The sequence below is a fragment of the Mya arenaria genome, chromosome 3, assembly GCF_026914265.1.
Source record: "Mya arenaria isolate MELC-2E11 chromosome 3, ASM2691426v1".
Classification (NCBI taxonomy): Eukaryota; Metazoa; Mollusca; class Bivalvia; order Myida; family Myidae; genus Mya; species Mya arenaria.
The window spans coordinates 91,350,464-91,371,890 of record NC_069124.1 but is presented as its reverse complement, the minus strand read 5'-3'; the positions used below and the strand labels follow the sequence as shown (position 1 = coordinate 91,371,890).

Genomic DNA, 21,427 nt, shown 5'->3' with positions numbered 1-21,427 from the left:
ATGCGTAAGTGCATAATGCTGGCTACGCCCCAGCCTTCAATGCTTCATATGAGTAGTTATGGCGGTGACAGCCGATGTGAAGTTCTAAATCTTAAGCAATGCAGTTTGTCAACTGATCACCTGGAATCATGACTTGAAATTGGATGTTCACCTGGATACACTTGAGGAGCAAAGAGGTCATGTTATGTTTGGAAAACTATGAAAAAAAAGTTGTTTGATTTGAAGTCTACAGATAAAACTCAGGATCTATACAAGTGTAAGAAATGTGGTTAGAATCAGTAAAGACTTAAAAGAAAGTCTTCACTGGATGTGTTAAGAAATAGGTAACTTTTGGTTTAATGAAGACATGGAATTAGAGAAAAAAGGTCACATTGGATTAAGAAAGTGATCTACAAGAATAGGTTTATGTGAAGAAAACTACTAGCTCAACAATTGGATTCACCTGAGGAGTTACAAGAACATTGGATTAAGAAGATATACAAAAATAGGTTGGATTATGTGAAGCAACTACTAGTTAAACGGATTTGGATTCACCTGAGGAATTACAAGAAACTATATGATAAAGGTCTTTTTTACTGTGCTTTGAAAAAAGTTCATCTGAAATGGGCCAAAGTTGAAGAGAAGATTGAAAAAATATGAAAGAATTGTGTGGATTTTAGATGACATGATTGAGTCTGTGACAAAAAACACTTCCATTGTTGGTAGTTTTCTATGCTTGGTGAAATTGAGAAATAATTTTTCATACAAGTATGGTTACTTATCTGCATGGAAAAATCAACATAAGCGGAACTTATGTGAACTGTGCCACAAATTAATTCTCCTGAAAGTACACAGTAACTATTATACACTTTCGTTTGCAAATCACCCTGGAATACATAGATCAAGGGTCTGAAGCATTGATTGATCTTGGCTTTTGTTCACGCTTAAACCACCAAGTGAATTTCCTTTCAAGTCTGACAGCTATGGCCTGTCATTTAACTTCATGCATCATTTTGCTAACATCATCTGCAATTTGACCTGTTGTTTAACTAATCACATAGAACTTACTACCAAAAAAGTGGGCTCATTTCCACACAAACCATCCATGTTCAGTTTGCATTGATCTCCCCTTCACCAGGGCTTTAAAGTATGCTTGCAACAACTGCATGGTTACAAAGGGAAATCTTTAAAGAGTTGATCATGACTACCTGGGTTATCTTTTAAGAGTTGATCATTACCGTACTACCTGGGATATTTTTGAAGAGGGGATCATGAATATCTGGGATATTTTTTAAGAGTTGATCATGACTACCTGGGATATCTGTGAAGAGGGGATCATGACTACCTGGGATATCTTTTAGAGGTGATCATGAATATCTGGGATATCTTTTAATAGTTGATCATGACTACCTGGGATATCTTTGAAGAGGTGATCATGACTACCTGGGATATCTTTGAAGAGGTGATCATGAATATCTGGGATATTTTTAAAGAGTTGATCATGACTACCTAGGATATCTTTGAAGAGGTGATCATGAATACCTGAGATATTTTTGAAGAGGTGATGATCATGAATATCTGGGATATTTTTAAAGAGTTGATCATGACTACCTAGGATATCTTTAAAGAGGTGATCATGAATACCTGAGATATCTTTGAAGAGTTGATCATGACTGCCTGGGATATCTTTGTGAAGAGGTGATCATGACTATCTGGGATAGATATCTTTGAAGAGGTGATAATGACTACCTGGGATAGATATCTTTGAAGAGGTGATCATGAATAACTGGGATATCTTTGAAGAGGTGATCATGAATAACTGGGATATCTTTGAAGAGGTGATCATGAATACCTGGGATATCTTTTAAGAGGTGACCATGCATACCTGGGATAACTTGAAAGAGTTTATCGTGACTACCTTTACCTGGGATATCTTTGAAGAGTTCATCATGACTACCTGAAGGTGGTATAAATTAACCATCTGCTTTTTGCAAAATGGAAAAATGATTTTAATCATGCCTTAATACATGTAACAGATACCTTTTCAAGCTTCCTGTTGACCTTATAAGGATTATAGTAATCACTTCATACAAGAAATCAACATTTTTAAATATTTTATTTGAAATCATAATATGAAAATAAAATAAATCCATTCAAACAAGTGCTGACACAGCAATTTGACAAATGTTCTGGACAGGGTTTACTTTACACAGAAAGCCAATTGTTCAATGTTCTGTTTGCATACATAAAAGCCCATATTAGGGAGAAACATTTACAGATGTGCATCATGATGAACCCACTGGTTCAATGAAATTTTAAAAGTTTGAAGGCAAAAGCTGTTACATTTGAGATGAACAGTTACCTTAAATGGAGCTTTAAGCAAAAATCTTAGCAATACACAATCTAATATAAAAGTAAGGTAAAAAAAGTTCTTAGTTTCAGCTAACTTCTAAAATAAATAGGGTTGGTCAGTGTGCTTTTTTTTTAAAAAAAACAAGAGGCCCATGAGTGCCTATGCTCTAGTGGCATGGCTCATGTGGTTATTTTTGATCCAGAGCATGTATGTATGAGTAATAGCCAACAAACATATTGTTCACGTTTTGTGTTTGAGTTAGCTTAAAACGTTGCACATTTAACATCTGAGAACAGAAAGTGTTGTAAGCAGATTAGTTGCATGAACTACTAGTATTCTAATAAAAGTAAAGGTCATCTGAGGAGAATAAAATTTGCTACAAAACTGTACTATTGGTCAAATTTTCATTTTTGTAACTTTAAAAGGACAAAATGGATGGTGGCCCCGGCCCAGGGCACATAATTTCAACTGTTTTGCTAGACGGTCTACATATAATGCTCCACAACAAATATCAAAGATATGAGCCTTGTGGTTTGAAACAAGAAGATTTTGAAAATATTTCTTAAAAAACTTGTGACCCCTGGGGGCAGTGCCAGTTTTGACCCTAGGGGCATAATTTGAACAACCATGGTAGCAGACCAATAAAATAATCCTTATTCAAAATAACAAGGGTCTGCATAGTTGTTTCAGACATAAAGATTTTCAAACATTTCCCAATTTAGTATACCAAACCGGTGAACCCAGTGGCGTGGCCAATAATGACCCCAGGGGCCTAATTTGAACAATTTTTCACATGAATTTGTGACTTTACATGTAAACTTGTCTAAAAATAGACTTCGCTCATGTAGACTTGGCTAAAAATTGCATTTTTTTTTACTTTTGAGGCCCATAATCTAGGTATGCATGGGCAGATCTGGTTTTCGAAAGGAACCAAGCTCTAATTGATATCTTAATACTGTACAAGTTTCATCTATATACAATTAAAACTGAAGACTGTACCATGTTCACAAGCAATTGTTTACAGTCGCACAGACGTTCAAGGCCTATAATCTAGGCATGCATGGGCAGATCTGACTGGTTTTCGAAAGGAACCAAGCTCTATTGGATATCTAAATACTGTTTTATTGAGATACAATCATAACTAAAGACTGTATGGTGTTCACAAGCAATTGTTTACAGGCGCTAGGAAGCACATACTACGTACACATTACCATCACATCAGATATTCTGATCTTTGGCCAGTAAAGCTAAAATTAAAACCGTGATAATGTACCAAAACTACCTATATCAGGGTATATCACTATTGTATTCTTTTTAGGATATACAAGAGCTGTCATGGGGCAGTGCCCTCAACTATATGCTGCTTTGTCTTAGAAATGAATACAATAATGATAAAGGTAATATGCAATAAAGAGACAAAATAAAAATTAAGCATGAAATGCTGCAATGCAAAAAACCAACAAGTTTTCAATGATTGACAGACAAACCTAATTCATTAAGCCTTTGTTGTGCGATTAAGTTTCAATATTTTTTTGTTTTAGTGACCTTGATCCTATGGGCCCCGAAAGCAATTCTATAATACTTTGTATACTAAGTTTGTAGATGTATTTGATGCTGCCCTCCTCCTGGCCTGCCAACACAATGACACAGTCATGTCATTTTTATAACCAGGTTTCACTTTACAGGTTAACAAGAGCTGTCGTAAAACAGTGCGCTCTACTACGCCTCTTGGAATTGGACGTAAATACAATAATAGTGTGATGTGCCTGTAAAAAGCAATAAAACAATCAAATAAAAAAAGTGAATACGAATCACAATGTGACAAAACAAGGTTTGATTTGGTTAAGATTATAAAAATGTGCCTGTCAAAATAAAAAAATAACAAGACGCCAACGCGGCAACGCCGCATAAAGCTTGATTTTTTATTTGACAATGCAATTTTGCAAACCTAGGATTTGAGCTAATGACCTAGTATTTTTAACCAAAAAGACCCATATTTATATTTATCGGAGATATCATTCATACAAATAACCTGATCAACAGAAACTATTCCATTTGTGTGAGGAAAAACGAACATTTTATAAATACATCAGCTTTTCCAAAAAGATCTGTCCCAGAGACCTAGTTTTTGACCCTAGATGACACACTTTATCATCTAAGATTTCATGTACACAAATATTTTTAAAGTTAATTAAAATTTAAATTTTTGAAAAATATGGTTAGATCTGAAATTCATGATTGGGATGTGTGTTTATAAAATAACAATTGAATTTAGTTATTAACTGATATGGATAGCTTTGGTAAGCATGGATTTGACATCAGGAAAGTATTTCCTAAGATTTGACCTAGTGACCTAGTTTTTGATCTGAGGTGACCTATATTCACAAATGATTAAGACAACATGTAGACAAATATTCTGACCAAGTTTAAAAAAAGATTTGACTAAAATTAATGAATTTTTATGACTGGGATTCTTTCTTCTAAAATTTGACCTTGTGACCTAGGTTTTGACCGGGGATGACCCATATTATAGAACTTAAGATATTATGCAGACAAATATTCTGACCAAGTTTCATAAAGATTTGACAAAAATTGTTCAATTTATGATGTGGAATGATTTTCCTAAGATTTGACCTAGTGACCTAGAATTTGACCCGGGATGACCCATATTAAAAAACTTTCAAGATAGTATGCAGACAAATATTCTGACCAAGTTTCATAAAGATATGAAAAAAATGTTGAATTTATGACATGGAAATATTTTCTCTAAGATGTGACCTAGTGACCTAGAATTTGACCAGGGATGACCCATATTCATACATCTTCAAGATAACATGCCGACAAATAGTCTGACCAAGTCTGATTACCATTGGATAAAAACTCTTGATTTTATTACATAAAATGAAAACTTTAACGCAGAATTGTTAATGATAGTATCGCCCACCTATTCTTCGAATAGTCGAGCTAAAAATGAACAAATAATAATTTGCAATGCTAATAAGCTCTTGCTCAATTTCATCATGTCCCTTTCACATATGAGTTGGACTGATATATCAATCACTAAATATTAATGGTCCTAGGTCAAAGAATTCAAGGTTCATTGTGCAGAATAACCACTGTTAGCCATTACCTTCACCTTCGACCAAAAAACTCCGAAAACAATACTTGTCATGTTCTGGTCAAATATAACCTACCATTAATGTTTCATGGATTGAAGTCAACCTACAAAATGTATTTTCAAATTATTCAAAAATATAAATGTGTCTGTTTGAAATATAAATGTGTCTGTTTGAAAACATACGCTAAAACATATGCCCATTTGTTTTTACAATAGTGGCATAATACATATAAAATACAATAAATCAATGACACAATGCAGCACAAAAGAGGTCTTTTATATCACAGATTCTCTGCAAGCCAAGGTAGGGTAATTCCATCCAAAGAGCATGCAAACTGACAACAGCCTGTTGAAGAGATTTTCCTGAGGAACAATCCTGGGTATTCATTCCCTTCCTTCTGTCAGAGTAGAGACGTTTCAAACTGACAGCCTGCAATTTTAATGTACATATTTGAAAACTGTTTATATTCACAGTGACTTTTTATAAAAAAAATTACATAAAGTGATGTTACATAAAATGTTGCCCATATACAATAAAATGATTAAACAGACTATCATAAACAATAAGTCTACAAGTACGGTATAAGGCCTTAAAGGGACTGTACACCAGACTGGCACTAAAAAAGTTTTTTTTCTGTAACATATCTCAGGACAATTATTTAATAGAATGTGTTACGCTTTTATGTCATAATTGTAAAAAAAGTACAAACATGTAAAAAAAAAATGTGTCACCAAAATTGAAGTCCAGTGTTGTATCAACTGTACTACGAAGGCTTACTTTTTACATAAAGTGATGTTACATAAAATGTTGCCCATATACAATAAAATGATTAAACAGACTATCATAAACAATAAGTCTACAAGTACGGTATAAGGCCTTAAAGGGACTGTACACCAGATTGGAACTAAAAAAGTTTTTTTTCTGTAACATATCTCAGGACAATTATTTAATAGAATGTGTTACGCTTTTATGTCATAATTGTAAAAAAAGTACAAACATGTAAAAAAAAATGTGTCATCGAAATTGAAGTCCAGTGTTGTATCAACTGTGCTACGTAGGCTTACTTCAATCAAGTGGTATATTAAAGCTATACACCTAACTTGGTTATATCATGTGATAACATCGACTAGCCAATCACGCATAAGAAATTAATTCTACTAGGTAGACATACCCAGTAATCTTTTTGAATGGAAAAATATGAAATAACTGCTAAACTTAATAAACTTGCAATTTGATCATCTGGTGCACACTGTTGCTTTAACAGCAATTAAAAAAACAACACATTCATGAAACAAATTATATAATTTACTTTGCCTGTATATAATTATTTAAAACTATATTTATTTTTTTTTAATTATTTTTCGTTTTAAATACAGAAATGCTTATGCTGAGGACTTGGAAAGTTCTATTCTTACATATGGAAGTGGTGCAGAATGTATCCATGAATAGCCACGGCCGCAGATGTAATTCTGTAGATGTTTTCAAGGCTGCTACTGATATCATGGACTCAACGGCATGGTCAACTGTTGGTCCAGGCAGCGATATATCTGCCATCTCTGTGGAAGGCTCTGGATGAAGGGCGGCAAAGGTCCATGACCAACTCCTAATAGCAAAATGAATTATTATTCAGAGTATGAGATGCACTATTTATTGAACATGTAAATGTACATGGGTATATCATTTTTGTTCTCACTCATCAACTCAATACTCTTTAAATCGTTGTTTATATTTCAATCCTGTACTTGTGTATAGACCTGTACTTGTTCATAGACATTTCCTTTAGGCCTGGCGGAAACAATAAATGTCTTATCATACAAAATTACAAACACAAAGCACAGTCTTACCAGTTGGCGTTTCAACACAGTTTGTTCTTCAACATTCCAGAAGCAAGCACGTGTAGACAGACACCAAGCACACACTTTAGGGTGATAGCGGTGGTGGTCATTTTGTGCTATTGTGCATCTAATAGCTTGTTAACTGCTACAGGTCTTTTTAGGCCAAATCTAAAAAAAATGAACATCTGTCAATTGACCTACAGTGCATGAGAAAGTCACCTTTATAGAGTTATATGGTAAGAGAATTTAATAAAAAAACAGAGCTTTTAAGGTAAAGTCCAGTCAAAATCTCTAATATAAATGTGTATGGTCAGTGGAATAAGAACACAGCTGAAGACAATATACTTCCTGCCATATAAACCAGTGTTAGGTATAGATATGTACCGGAGTATATACAGTCATCTGTTAAACTACAGTGCTTTAGAACGTGTCCCAAAGCTATATGATAACTAGTATAGAGATATATGGTCATTTGATAAACTACAGTGCTTTAGAACGTGTCCCCCAGCTATGACTACCTGTATAAAGATATATGGTCATTTGATAAACTACAGTGCTTTAGAACGTGTACCCCAGCTATGACTACCAGTATAAAGATATATGGTCATTTGATAAACTACAGTGCTTTAGAACGTGTCCCCCAGCTATGACTACCTGTATAAAGATATATGGTGATTTGATAAACTACAGTGCTTTAGAATGTGTCTCCCAGCTATGACTACCTGTATAAAGATATATGGTGATTTGATAAACTACAGTGCTTTAGAACGTGTCCCCCAGCTATGACTACCTGTATAAAGATATATGGTCATTTGATAAACTACAGTGCTTTAGAACATGTTCTCCAGCTATGACTACCAGTATAAAGATATATGGTCATTTGATAAACTACAGTGCTTTAGAACGTGTCTCCCAGCTATGACTACCTGTATAAAGATATATGGTCATTTGATAAACTACAGTGCTTTAGAACGTGTCCCAAAGCTATGACTACCAGTATAACGATATATGGTCATTTGATAAACTACAGTGCTTTAGAACGTGTCCCCCAGCTATGACTACCAGTATAAAGATATATGGTCATTTGATAAACTACAGTGCTTTAGAACGTGTCCCAAAGCTATGACTACCAGTATAAAGATATATGGCCATTTGATAAACTACAGTGCTTTAGAACGTGTCCCCCAGCTATGACCACCAGCATAGAGATATATGGTCATTTGATAAACTACAGTGCTTTAGAACGTGTCCCCCAGCTATGACTACCAGTATAACGATATATGGTCATTTGATAAACTACAGTGCTTTAGAACGTGTCCCCCAGCTATGACTACCAGTATAAAGATATATGGTGATTTGATAAACTACAGTGCTTTAGAACGTGTCCCCCAGCTATGACTACCTGTATAAAGATATATGGTCATTTGATAAATTCAGTGCTTTAGAACGTGTCCCAAAGCTATGACTACCAGTATAAAGATATATGGTCACTTGATAAACTACAGTGCTTTAGAACGTGTCCCCCAGCTATGACTACCCGTATAAAGATATATGGTCATTTGATAAACTACAGTGCTTTAGAACGTGTCCCCCAGCTATGTCTACCCGTATAAAGATATATGGTGATTTGATAAACTACAGTGCTGTAGAACATGAGGCCCAACTAGGACTACCATTATAAAGCCAATTGTCATTTGTTTAACTTGTTTAGGTTAGTTTAGGTTAAATGTCAATAAATTTTGTAAAGGTCAAAATTCAGCTCATTCCCACCAAATCACTGTGTGCTTTGCTGAAAAAAATGATTTGCAAGCATCAATAGTTAAATAATGCATAAAATTATGGAAATATTTAATACCGTCTTCCCAAAATTCTTCGTACTAGAGTCAGGCACAAATTATCTTGCATTTCCAGCTCCTGGATTTTCCTTAAAGCCTCTTCCAAGGTTTTACAAACCAGCAATTTTGTTCGCTGTGGTGTACTCATGTGTTTTACACAGATATCAATGACGTAATTGTGTAAACACGCACCTGCCTAAATCCACACTGTCGTTTATCAAAATCCATACTGTATTTAATTTTTACGAACAAAAACTGATTTACCTGCGATAGTAGTTTGACTGTACAAATCTAAAACTCAAGCGATGTGCCTGAATATTGCATGGAGGAGTTTGATAAATCGTCATCAGTGAAAGGTTTGTCTGTAACAACAACTAATGATAGTGCCTGGTACCTTGTTGGTTACTATGATTATTTAGTTCTCCTTTCATCTTTTCATTTGTTAATCCATTTGATTAAACAATTAATAATTTAATAAATAAACTACAGATAAAACAAATTATCCTAAATTGTTCCTGAAAAATAAGCGAAAAACACCTATACCAGTATGATACTTCATTCGGAGTATACTGGCTATATTTTTTAATTATCTTGGAGAGTTTTTGTTGTAGGATCACTATTACTATAACTACTATACTAGGTAAAAATTTGTATAAAATGTCTTTGGTTAATGTGACAACATCTGTCAAAGGAATCCGGGTCAACTCGGCCCAATTACCTTTTCGGCCTGGTCCAAATTGGCCCAGTTACCATTTCGGCCTGGTCCATTTCGGCCTACTTTTTGTATTGTTATTATTATACTCATATTCGTTTGTGACTATGTATAGCACTCATTCTTTGTTAACCAAGACAAATGGGAGTGAAAAAAAACTAATTTTTCAAGGTTATCAAAATCATTTGTTTTTTATGGCAGCTTATTTATGCATGTTTCCTAGTTACCTTTTTGTCGTTTTACCAGTTGGGCTTCAATGATTGTTGAGATATGATATTTCAAAGTATACCACCCTCACGATAGTGTAGCTATTTTTTTAGCACAACACTTAATTTCGAAATCTTTTATTTCGATATGTATTTACATAAAACACTGCACATTGACTTCCCTTTTATGCCTATATAATATCCGGGTCAGAAAAAAATAAATCAGCCATTGCGGTTATGCTTTTTATTGGAAATATCAAACAAATAAAACTGCAACCATGGTAACATTAACTGAAAAATACAAATGACCTGTGTTTAGAACATCGTAAAAACACAACTGTCTTTTGTATAAGTAAACAGCATGTCGTATATAACAGTACTATGTGACTATAACTCAAGTTGGTTATTGAATTCATGTTTTGCAAATACAGCGATCCTTAATAAATCTAAATTTAAATGTCCCGTTCATTACAGTCACCTACTTGTCCAGTTCATTACACTGTTATTTTCCACAATGTAGATTATGAGCGTATTAAAGCAAAACTTGTATGCATAAGAATATTGACTAATTTCAATTAAAGATGTTAAAATAACTATTTAAAAATCTATTTTAAATACAAAAAGCAGCAAATTCGATACAAAGCTTGATATTGTGAGGTTAATTTGAATTTCATACATCTCCAACTTTACGACGCAATAAGCAGGTGGTGGAATGTTAAAATATTGCTGTGTCTTTTTTCTACATACTTCAGAAAAATTATTGACTAGAAACTTTATAAACTCTAATTGTCCCGTTCATTACTTTTAGCTTCGATGTATCAGCTTTTCATTGCAGCGTCGCAGTGTTGAAAAGAATAAAAAAATGACTAAGGAAAATCTCTTAAAGATTAACTATTCATCGTCAAGGATTTTACAGAACACACCTTTCTCATTTATTCATCGCACACAAGCTTCAGTATATTTTCTGGAACAGAAAATAGGCGACCTGCCTTAGTGGTCTGCACCGGCGTTTCAATCACTTTAATGATGTCCGCCATATCGCGCCATACTTTGTCCTCGGTAATTGGCCATTTAAAGCATCCTTTAGGCTTACCAGAGTCGGCCATGAAGTTGATATGAACAGTGTTGTCATGAAAGCAAACTTCGATTACTTGACCAATGTATTTCTTATCGTCATATCGTGCAACTACAAAACACCCTTCACTGACTTCAGTAGGAGCAAGTGGCTCTGGCTCTAACTGGTTACGCGTTGTTTCATCATCAGTTTGATCAATTTCTGGTTCATCATCTTCTTGATTTGGACTTGCCTCGACAACTTGAGGAATTCTCTTAGTAACTGCAATTTCACTCCAATTGCATTTAGACTGACTGTTAAACTTGTCTACAAAACAGTCATCACAAGCACAACTGGTATTCCGTGTCAATAGTCGGCCGTCTCCCTGGCCTATCACGGCATGCAACTTCATAGAGCCTTTGACAGGTTTAATCTGTGCATTTCTGTCATCAACTTCAGTTTTAGAGTGGTTGTACTCTTGTTCAGTTATTAACTGATATTTTATACCGCCTTCCTCTTGTGAAGACCAGGCAAAAAAGTCCTCGGCGTCTTTGATTAACACTTCCCCTGTTTCACAGTGTTATCGGCGTTCCTTTTTTGTTGTGCCGCCAACACCATCACATGGTCCTTTACCATGGCCACATTCAAAATAATGCCATGACGCGCATGTATCATAACGCTGTTCAAAATTACTCACTAGGTCAAAGATAGTTTTATTCCGATATTGAGATGAGGGAGAATCAGTCCAAAAATGAACAAATTTTAAATCATGAATGATGTTTTTCAAAAGTCCCATCAGCTTGTCTATGATAGCGATGACCATAGCTGCATTATGGCTCAGAACCTCAGAGACAAAGACGTAACTTGAGTGTTTTAGCTGATTTTCGTCTGACCTGTAATATATTACAATCGGGTGTAATGTTATCATGCAGCTATTCCAATACGCTGATTGGATTTCTTCTAGGGTGTTACAAGTATAGTTTTCGCTAAAATCCATTTGTATTAATACATGCTTTCTTGGTAGTTTCTCTTTCATTGTCTTCACAGCAACGTATTGATCTTTCACTCTCTGTATGGCCCCTCAAATGCACTGAATTCATCGGCCATCATTTCAATGAACTCACTTCTAGTTTTCTCTACTTTGACGACACGCTGCCGTTCTTTGCCATTCTTCATTTTCACTATTTCCATTGTTGGAATTTAACCTTTTCATCATTTGTTGATATCTTATTGAGCAATTCATTCAGTGACGAATGACTATCTAGGTACATTTCAACGAACTTGTCTGGGTTGCCACAAGTCGTCACGTTCAAAGCCTTGAGTGTTCTTAGAAGAAAGCAAAAGTTCTGATGATTTGAACACAGGCAAACACTTTGTGAAGCAAAGTTGACTGGACATATGTAATTTGGCCTGCACTTGTAAAATGATGACTTTGATATTCTAATGGTTGATTCAGCTATGAACTTTTAGTGCAGGTTATACATGTAGTCACTTAGGACCCTTTTTTAAATTTTTCCTGACCCACTTTTAGCAGCATCTGCCTTTCCTGGCATAACTCTAGAATTATCATCTCTCTCGAGAAATTTCAATACTTCATTTCTCACACTTTGTCGTAGTGTAGTTAATCGTGATCTTTTGCAGAGAAGAACTGATTTGCATGCATAAGACTTCCTTCTATTCAGCCTTGTATGCTCTTCTAATGTTGATTTCAGCCGATATCGTTTAATCACTCTTCCAGAGACAACTTTATGTACAACAGTCTTTCTATCACTTCGGTTTTCCTGGGCATCTTTTGCGCTTCTGATTTCTTCATTTAAGCATTCACTGAATATCAGTCTCTTTCGTATTTCAGGAACAGTTTGTGGATTTATTCCCGACTGCTTTAGAAGGCTGTCAGTCTTGCCCCTGGGGGTATTACTCTGTTTTTTCTTCTCTTCATACCTTTGCAGTTGTCTTTGGGCGCTTCTAAGCTTTCGTTTCAAGGCTTCATTCTGATCTTCTAAGGTTTCTACCCGTCTGTATGCCTTCGACAGTGCCCTAGATGTTCTTTTCTTCCCTTTCTGTGCTCTTGAAGGAAATGGCAGTTTAATAGTTATTGTCGTGTCTTTTGTGCTTGATATTTCATTTTCATTAGATTCCGTGCTTGTAGACGGTTGTGATTCTGTATTGCTGTGGTCGACATCAGTATTCTTCTGTTCCTGTTTTCTCCTTCTAAATCAAATTTGGTTTAACCGGTTATTTTCTCTTATTTCTTACTGCTTGCTCTCATCCAGCAAAGCCATCAGTTTGAAGTAAGCTTTTGTCCGAGCACGTTCTTTTTTTAGCCATTCTTTTTCTCCAAGCTTTTCTTTCTTCCGAGCTCGGTATTCGCGCATGCGCTCTGCTTTAGATTTTGCCATTCTGAAACACAGAGATAAGTATTCTTTAATATTACAAAGTACACTGGTCAGTTTGAGCTAACAGACACAATTAAGGGATTTATTTAGGTTGTATATGTTTTTACTATGAAAAGGATGGGCTAAAAAAACACTTAAAATATTTCAGCTGTAGTTTTTAAAAACACAATATATTGCATGGTAAACATGACCTTTGATTTCATGTTGAATTCCAACGGGCAACTGTAGTATTTAAACTATACACGGCTAAAACGCAGAATTTTACAATAATTCGTGCTGCCATAAACATTTCCTTCATGTAAAAGAGAAAATATTAACAAAACAAGAGTCCTTATTTAAAATAAGAGCTATTTAGAAGCGTTGACACTTCATTGTAATCAACGGGACTTTTATCATAATGAACGGGACACACATTTACACGGCTACATAATAATTCAAGGAAGAACGGCATATTTTAAAATGTGTGCAATGAATCTGCAAGGTGTTTAGTTACTCAATCAGTTTACATTCTAAGAAATACATTTTCAAAAAATACGAACACATGCACTTTTAATACTTACATAATCGTGGAAACTTTGTGGTCTGCACATTCTTTGTCAAATCTTTCCCGCTACGAAAACATCCGGTGAAGTGTGATCCATATGAGTAAATGAACCCAAGTAAATCAATTAGCGGCAAGAAAATAATGTTTAGCGGGGTGTTTTAATGCTCTGTGTCCCGTTAGTTACGTCCCGTTCATTACGGTCGTTTGATTTGGTCTTTCAAATATGTCAATTAAAGTGAACTTTTATATAATTGTTGTGCACTTACAAATATCAGTTGTGTTGGATTATTGTTAACGCATAATAAACCGCCACGACTTCTGTCATAAATTGTTTACGCTTGTTTTTACATGTGTTTTCATAAAGGCCTCGTTCATTACTAAATTAAAATTACGCTGCAGAACAATAAATTGTATCTGTTATTTGACAAGGTTGGTTGATATGTTCACAAAAAGTAATAGTTATTTTCAAATAGTTGCCCTTTCGGATGATTTTAATCCCCGATATAATCACATATGATATATGTTTTGACGAAGTATGGCTTTAAGATTGCATTGTCCCGTCGATTATGCTAATTTTGCGACATGGACGTTAGTCAAGAAATTTGTTTGAACATCGGACAATATTTCAATGTTGACTGTTTTATCTCAGAATTGTCACCATAACATTGTCAAAAAACCTGAAGAAGGATTTGTTTCAGGCTTAAAGACATGTATGCCGAGTCAAAATCAAACGCCATGCCATAAAGGCGACATGGACATTTGGCTACCCCTACTGTCATAAATCGGCAAAAATATACATTTTTCATGGTTTTAATAATTTTGATTTTTTTTGTGATTTTTGACCAGGACTCGTAAAAGTCAAAACAGTAAGCTTTGACAAAAAACATATAAAATTTTCCAGAATACGATATCATTAATAGTGGCAACATCAATTGTCCAGATTAACATGGAATGAGTGATATGTGACATCCATGGTTGTTGAGTCAGCTATTGGCACGATTGAATCATCACCGGCGTACTAAGTCCTACACTACTAACAAAAAGTTCATCAATTACTTACCGCTTCTGGCAGCTGAACATCAAGGACTGTGTCCTGCAAGTAGGCCACCTCGTCGGCAGTGGTAGACTCGCCCGTTTCCTCAGGGGCCTGAAACAGCATATTATTATAGCTTTAATTAGTTTAAAAACATCATTAACAACCTTTAAAATTTTCAATTATCAAAGGTGTTGTCAGCGTTCATTAAAACATTCTCACACTTGCACGGCTCTAAATAATTGCGCCAACTTAGGTGTGAACAACTTAAAACCATAGACACGCATTCCTTTCAAAAGTAGGCCGAAAAGGACCAGGTCAAAAAGGTAATTGGGCCGAGTTGACCCGACACCCTGTCAAAGTACGGATTCATGATGTTATCAATTTTACGTTGGAAGTTATTCATTTTATGAGTAAATCACCCTTCAATTTATGCTTTGGAAGGCACAAATACCAAACACTTGAAAAGCGAAAACACATGTCATACAATTTCAATTCATAAGTATGCTATATTAAAAATACACTTTAAAGTTATTTATTGTTTCCGCTGTTTTTCAAAAACATATCATTTAAAGCGTGCAAAGTGTTATTTCTATTTATAAATATCTTAATTGTAGGTCAACATAACAGCAAGGCCTCAAAGATGTGCATGCACCCTCTGATGTCATTCCCCCGTGTGCTACACTTTTATCTTGAAAGTATTAGCACATTGAATGTATTGATCTAGATCATCAAATAATCGATTACTTTAAACAAACCCATGTTTTAACTGGTTTTTGAGATTTGTGCCCTGTTCAGAAATGTAACGTCAACCAGCAGTGTGTTCAGTAAGGTGAGCATTTACAAAACACTAGCAAACGTTTTGTTTTGAATCCTTGTTGCAACGCAGCGCATAGACTGCAGCGGGGAATCAAATAGCAAATATTTGTCGGGAACATGTTAACTGAACGCATGGCCGGATACACTCAAGAAATATTTGGAAATAAGTTATAGCAATTGATATACCAATTGGCTATTCACTCACTCACTCAATCACTTAGCGCACTGGATTTGGACACAATATCAACAAACTCAGTTCAGAAGTGACATTTGGTGCACTTACATATTGGCTTGTTTTACTAGTAAAATGCAGTTAAATGCCTTATGATACCACTTTTAGGCATATAATATGAAAAAGTTTGTTTCAGTTTAAGATAGCTATATATTTCAGCTCGTGAACACCAAAACTGAATTTACATAAAATGTTTCACTGAGTGAGTAACAGAAATAAATATTTATTTTTTGTGTTCACGTGAGTTCTTGACAATCAGATTCAGAACATTACGTTTAACAAAAGACATTGTCAATGGGGAACTACTTTCCCCCAATTAATTTTTTTCCTGTAAACCTTAAAGCTGCACTCTCACAGATTGTAGGTTTTGACAACTTTTTTATTTTTCATCTTGGAATGAGCCAATTTATGCTTCAATGTATGGAAACCAGTGATATTATACTGCTGACAAAAAATCAGATCACAGATGTTCATATGTAAGTTAAAAAATTGATGTTTAATGCATTTTTCTTAAATCGTTAGTAACGCTTTTAATCATAAAACATTAATTTTGGATCAGAAATATAAAAATTTTGTGATCTGATCTTTTGTCAGCAGTCTTATATCACTGGTTTGCAGATATTTACACAAAAATTGGCTCATTCCAAGACAAAAATTAAAAAAAAGGTAAATTTGTTATAGTGCAGCTTTAACAGGAAATGTAAAAGACCATTGTAACCCATATAGCACGTAAAAACAGAAGACACATAGGAGCATTTGAAATGCATAACAAAAAACTGTTGCATATTTGTTTTTTTACCAGGATTCTTTTTAAAGGACAAAGAACAAGCAGGCATTTAAGATTTTTTTTTAAAAATGGTATCAAACAGAAATGAAGAATATCAGACAATCAAGCAATATTGGTAAATGGTGTTACTAACTTGCATTATGAAATGCAGAAAAGAGCAGATTAACAATGAGCTTTGCTTACTCTTAACAATGAAAGCAAATTAACATAAAATAAAGTGGATAGGCATAATATGCAGTAAAGGAGGTAACGTTATATAAATATTGTCTTACTTGTGAGAGAAAGTGCATCTTATCCAACCGAAGGAACGTTATGCATTGGTTTAAAGTGTTGCCAAGGGTTGGGATGCACTGTCCACCTTAAGGAAGTCAATATTTAATTTAGTATACTGACCAATTCCGAGAGTGATAACCCCAAAATTTCAAGTCTGTAGGAAAGTCATTTAGATGAATCAGTTTTAATCTTAAGTAATCACACAAGACAAATTGTTGCCAACTGGGAAATCTACAGCATAAAATGTAAACTAATTAATTCTTTGTAAGTCTGTATTGCAGGTGTTTCACTAGGCTGTCAATATCCTGTCCATTGCCTCAATTGCACTCCCCCCCCCCCCCATTCCAGAAGCGAAATGAAATTTATTAATTATGTGAAATTTATCAAACCTCATCAAACCATTGCCCCCATATTGCAATTATGGTTCTGAAATTAGATAATTGCTTTTTGCTGGTATCTTCTGAAAATATTGAGATTTGAAGATTACCACCAACCCTTGATGTAAACAATCTATTGTAGACTGAATGCATTCATTTGAAGCAGAGATAAATTCCAACCTCTGTTTCAGGAAGGAAGCGGGCATGGACTCTTGACAGACTCTTCAAGCGAAAGGCAGCAAAAGCAAAAGTACAAGGCAGTAAGTAATAAATTTAGTGCTTAGCCAGGAATTAAATGAGTAGGGTTTAACCAAAGGAGGACAAGGTTCTTCCTAAAAAATTGTGGACAATGTTTGCGTTTTTTCTGTGTACTATTGAAAACCGGATATATGTTTAGTTTACTGTATAATACACTCCGATAAATTCTTTAAGGTTTGTATATATTCTTTAAGGTTTGTACTGTTTTTTGTTTTGGTTTATCACTTGTTCAATAGAACCACTTTGACAGTTTTTTTGTAGTGTCAGTTGCATTGTTTCCCCTTCCATCTCGGTTGTGAACTCCCCTGCCACTGTTTTTACCCCGCCAATTGCATTTATTTACACCAATGCTACCTTTGTTACCCCTCGCATTGTGGATATTTACTCCCCTGCAGCGGTTGTTACCCCACCATGGCTGTTGTTTCAATTCCTTTAGTTGTTGTTACCCCACCAATTGACGTTTCTATTCCTGCTTCCATTGTTACCCCACCCGTAGCCGTGGTTACCCTCCCATTGCCGTTGTTTCTATTTCAGTCTCTGTCATATTTTACCCCACCCGTAGCCGTTGTTACCCTCCCATTGCCGTTGTTTCTATTCCAGTCTCTGTCGTATTTTACCCCTCCCTTCGCCATTGTTACCCTCCCATTGCCGTTGTTTCTATTCCAGTCTCTGTCGTATTTTACCCCTCCCTTCGCCATTGTTACCCTCCCATTGCCGTTGTTTCTATTCCAGTCTCTGTCGTATTTTACCCCTCCCTTCGCCATTGTTACCCTCCCATTGCCGTTGTTTCTATTCCAGTCTCTGTCGTATTTTACCCCTCCCTTCGCCATTGTTACCCTCCCATTGCCGTTGTTTCTATTTCAGTCTCTGTCATATTTTACCCCACCCGTAGCCGTTGTTACCCTCCCATTGCCGTTGTTTCTATTCCAGTCTCTGTCGTATTTTACCCCTCCCTTCGCCATTGTTACCCCTTTCATTGCCTTTGTTTCCATTCCTGCTTCTGTTGCTATCCCACATGTCATTGTTAAAACTATTCCTGTCACTGTTATTCTATTTCATTTGCCATTGTTTACACTACCTGTCCCATCGCTGTTGCAGCTCTCCCATTGTTGTTTCAAGTGTTGTTGCAGTGAACTTTAATTGTATTTATAATTCAGCTGTATTATCATTCTTTTAATGCTGCTCCTGTTGTCATTGTAACGATTCCAAACGTCATTATTAGTACTTCCTTATCATCTTTTGGTATTATGTTTTGATTGATTGTCTTTATCTTTTATCATCCTAAAGGCAACATAAATTTAGTTTGTTATGCTTGATATATGCTATCGTTGTCTTGTTGGATGATAAAGAAATGTCAAATTGTTTTACAAAAAAGGTCAATATGAATTAATAAAATACAGGTTTATTTGCAATTAGGCATAAAAGATCCATAATAGATTTGCTTATGATCGACCGCACAGCTGATAACTTTCGTACATGTGGCATGATCCATCAAGTGGTTTCATTATCAAAATTATGAGCCTGTTATTTGGCAATGTTATGAATATTCATGGGCATCTTCTACTGCAGTGGAAAAAATTGACCAGGGGTCGAGGATCAAATACTATTCATGTTTATCAACTATAATGTATTCAATCCTCGGTCACCATCTGATGGGCGCTATTATCGTAACATATTCAGATGACATGCTAATATAAGACAAAGTATGTTAATGAGCCGGAGAATATGAATGTAGTTTTATATGAAAACATAATACATTTTTTTCCTTAATGAATCAGGCATTAACAACGTTAACCATGGTTCAAGATGAAAAAACACGCTAGTTATTAATAACAATTTCATGATGGTCTAATAACCATTTGTTGCACATATCTGACATCGAGAATGAGAACTTGATGGTCTATTTCCGCATTAAACATTTTGATTGAATAGAAGAGTAGAGGTTCCACAGTTTGGCAGTTATGTAATAAGTTTTCTTTATTTTAGCATGCTCATTTTAAAAGTTATCAAATGCCCATTGTATGGATGGCATTTTCACTTACATTAAACAAATGAAAATATAACATAGATTGTAAAAATATAACATAGATTGTAATTCTCAAGGTCTATTTGGGCAATTGTTTCAAATACTGGCATATTATGTCAAATAAATATAATACAGTCATAATGAAACAGAGCATGCATAATAAAATGTAGCAGAGTAAAAAGGATGAAGGTGCGGGGTTAGAAAAGGAAAGGAGGTTTTTCTCCCTTGTTCTGCATAAGCTAAAACACTTCCCTGTGGCTTCACTTAGTCATCATACCCCTTTGACTTTATTGACAATAACCAATGCAGAAAAATACCAAATTTAAAGCTTTCAGTGACTTATTAAGAATGAGCATAATTATTTAACTAACTTGTGTGAGGTCACAATCTAAATTGCCTGTACTGTAATCCATCTTAAAAGCCTCAGATTGATATATGAGTCCAGTTATTGTACGTGGATGGATTTTTTTATGCTTTTTGATATGGCAAATTCTTCAGGAATTTAGGGATCCTTTTAGGGATTAACAGAATCCCGTAATGAACATCTATTATTTAAGACTAATTTATATGCATGCTGGCAGGAACATATAACTTCAGCTTAATTAGGTAGGTATCAAGGCTGCTAGTTACTGTCTACAACAGGAAAGCCTTTAATTTGAGCAACAAAATCATTTTCTATTTTTATGCAGAAATTCAAAAGCAATGAAAAGTATTGTTCCCTGTTGTGGCCAACCTGTAATTGGTATAAAGTAACAATATTGAATGTATATTAATGAGCATATGTTGTAAATGACAAAGTTGAGCACATTGATTCAGTCATCCCGTGGCTGGGTCATTCCAAGGCACTGGGAGCTTGTCAACAGCTGGCCCGCTACTGGCCACTGTGTGCCTACATTACAACACCAGGTAACCAATGTTGTTGTTGGAAACAACTCTGAGTGGATTAACATGAAGTGTGTGACTGTGATGATTGTGTCTACTGATGTGAGAGATTCTTCTTAATGAGCAGGCCAAGGGACAGGTACTCAAGTATTGATGATGTGGAGGTTTTATTGCAGTGATGAGCATGTGTTCAGGTAGAAAAGATAACAGGGTTATTGAACTAGGTGCTAGGTAGGTCATACAATTGTGTGTCATATTAAAGCACTCAGTCGGAAAATTATTGAACATTTAATGCCGATACTTGTAGTTGGAATTTAATTTACTGCTCAGAAAGGTTCTCAATCAAAAGATACAATAATACCTGAGGGCCAGTATTCAGAAAACATGACTTAAAGCTGCACTCTCACAGATTGACTGTCTTGACAACGTTTTTATTTTTGTCTTAAAATGAGCCATTTTTTTGCATTAATGGTTGGAAACAGTGATACAAGACTGCTAAGAAAAGATCAGGGCGCAGTTTTTCATATTTATGTTCTTTTATGCTTAAAAGCATTACTCGCACTTTAAGAAAAATGAGTGTTTCGGCAGTTTTCCAAATCTGTTCCATTGTGAGTTATCTTGTATCAATGAATTGGAGGCATTGATATCAAAATCAGCTGATTCTGAGAAAAAAAAACCAAAAAAATGTCAAAACTGTCTTTCTGTTA

At 35.1% G+C, this 21,427-nt stretch overlaps 1 protein-coding gene and 1 long non-coding RNA gene across 2 annotated transcripts in view; one reads left to right on the top strand and one right to left on the bottom strand.

The window, feature by feature from the left end:
- Positions 1–2,078: 2,078 nt before the first annotated feature.
- Positions 2,079–9,370, bottom strand: LOC128227819 (uncharacterized). Its single transcript, XR_008259856.1, has 4 exons — positions 9,142–9,370; positions 7,296–7,454; positions 6,867–7,054; positions 2,079–5,880 (listed from the first exon to the last, which is right to left on the bottom strand). It is a non-coding gene; the product is annotated as an uncharacterized LOC128227819 (long non-coding RNA).
- A 4-nt stretch (positions 9,371–9,374) lies between these two features.
- LOC128227818 (multiple C2 and transmembrane domain-containing protein 1-like) overlaps positions 9,375–21,427 on the top strand; it is a 94,927-nt gene continuing 82,874 nt past the window's right edge. The window contains exons 1-2 of the mRNA XM_052938687.1: positions 9,375–9,477; positions 17,746–17,814. Of these exons, the coding sequence (XP_052794647.1) occupies positions 9,444–9,477; positions 17,746–17,814 (103 nt within the window). The 5' untranslated portion in view covers positions 9,375–9,443. The remainder of the gene's footprint in view (positions 9,478–17,745; positions 17,815–21,427) is intronic.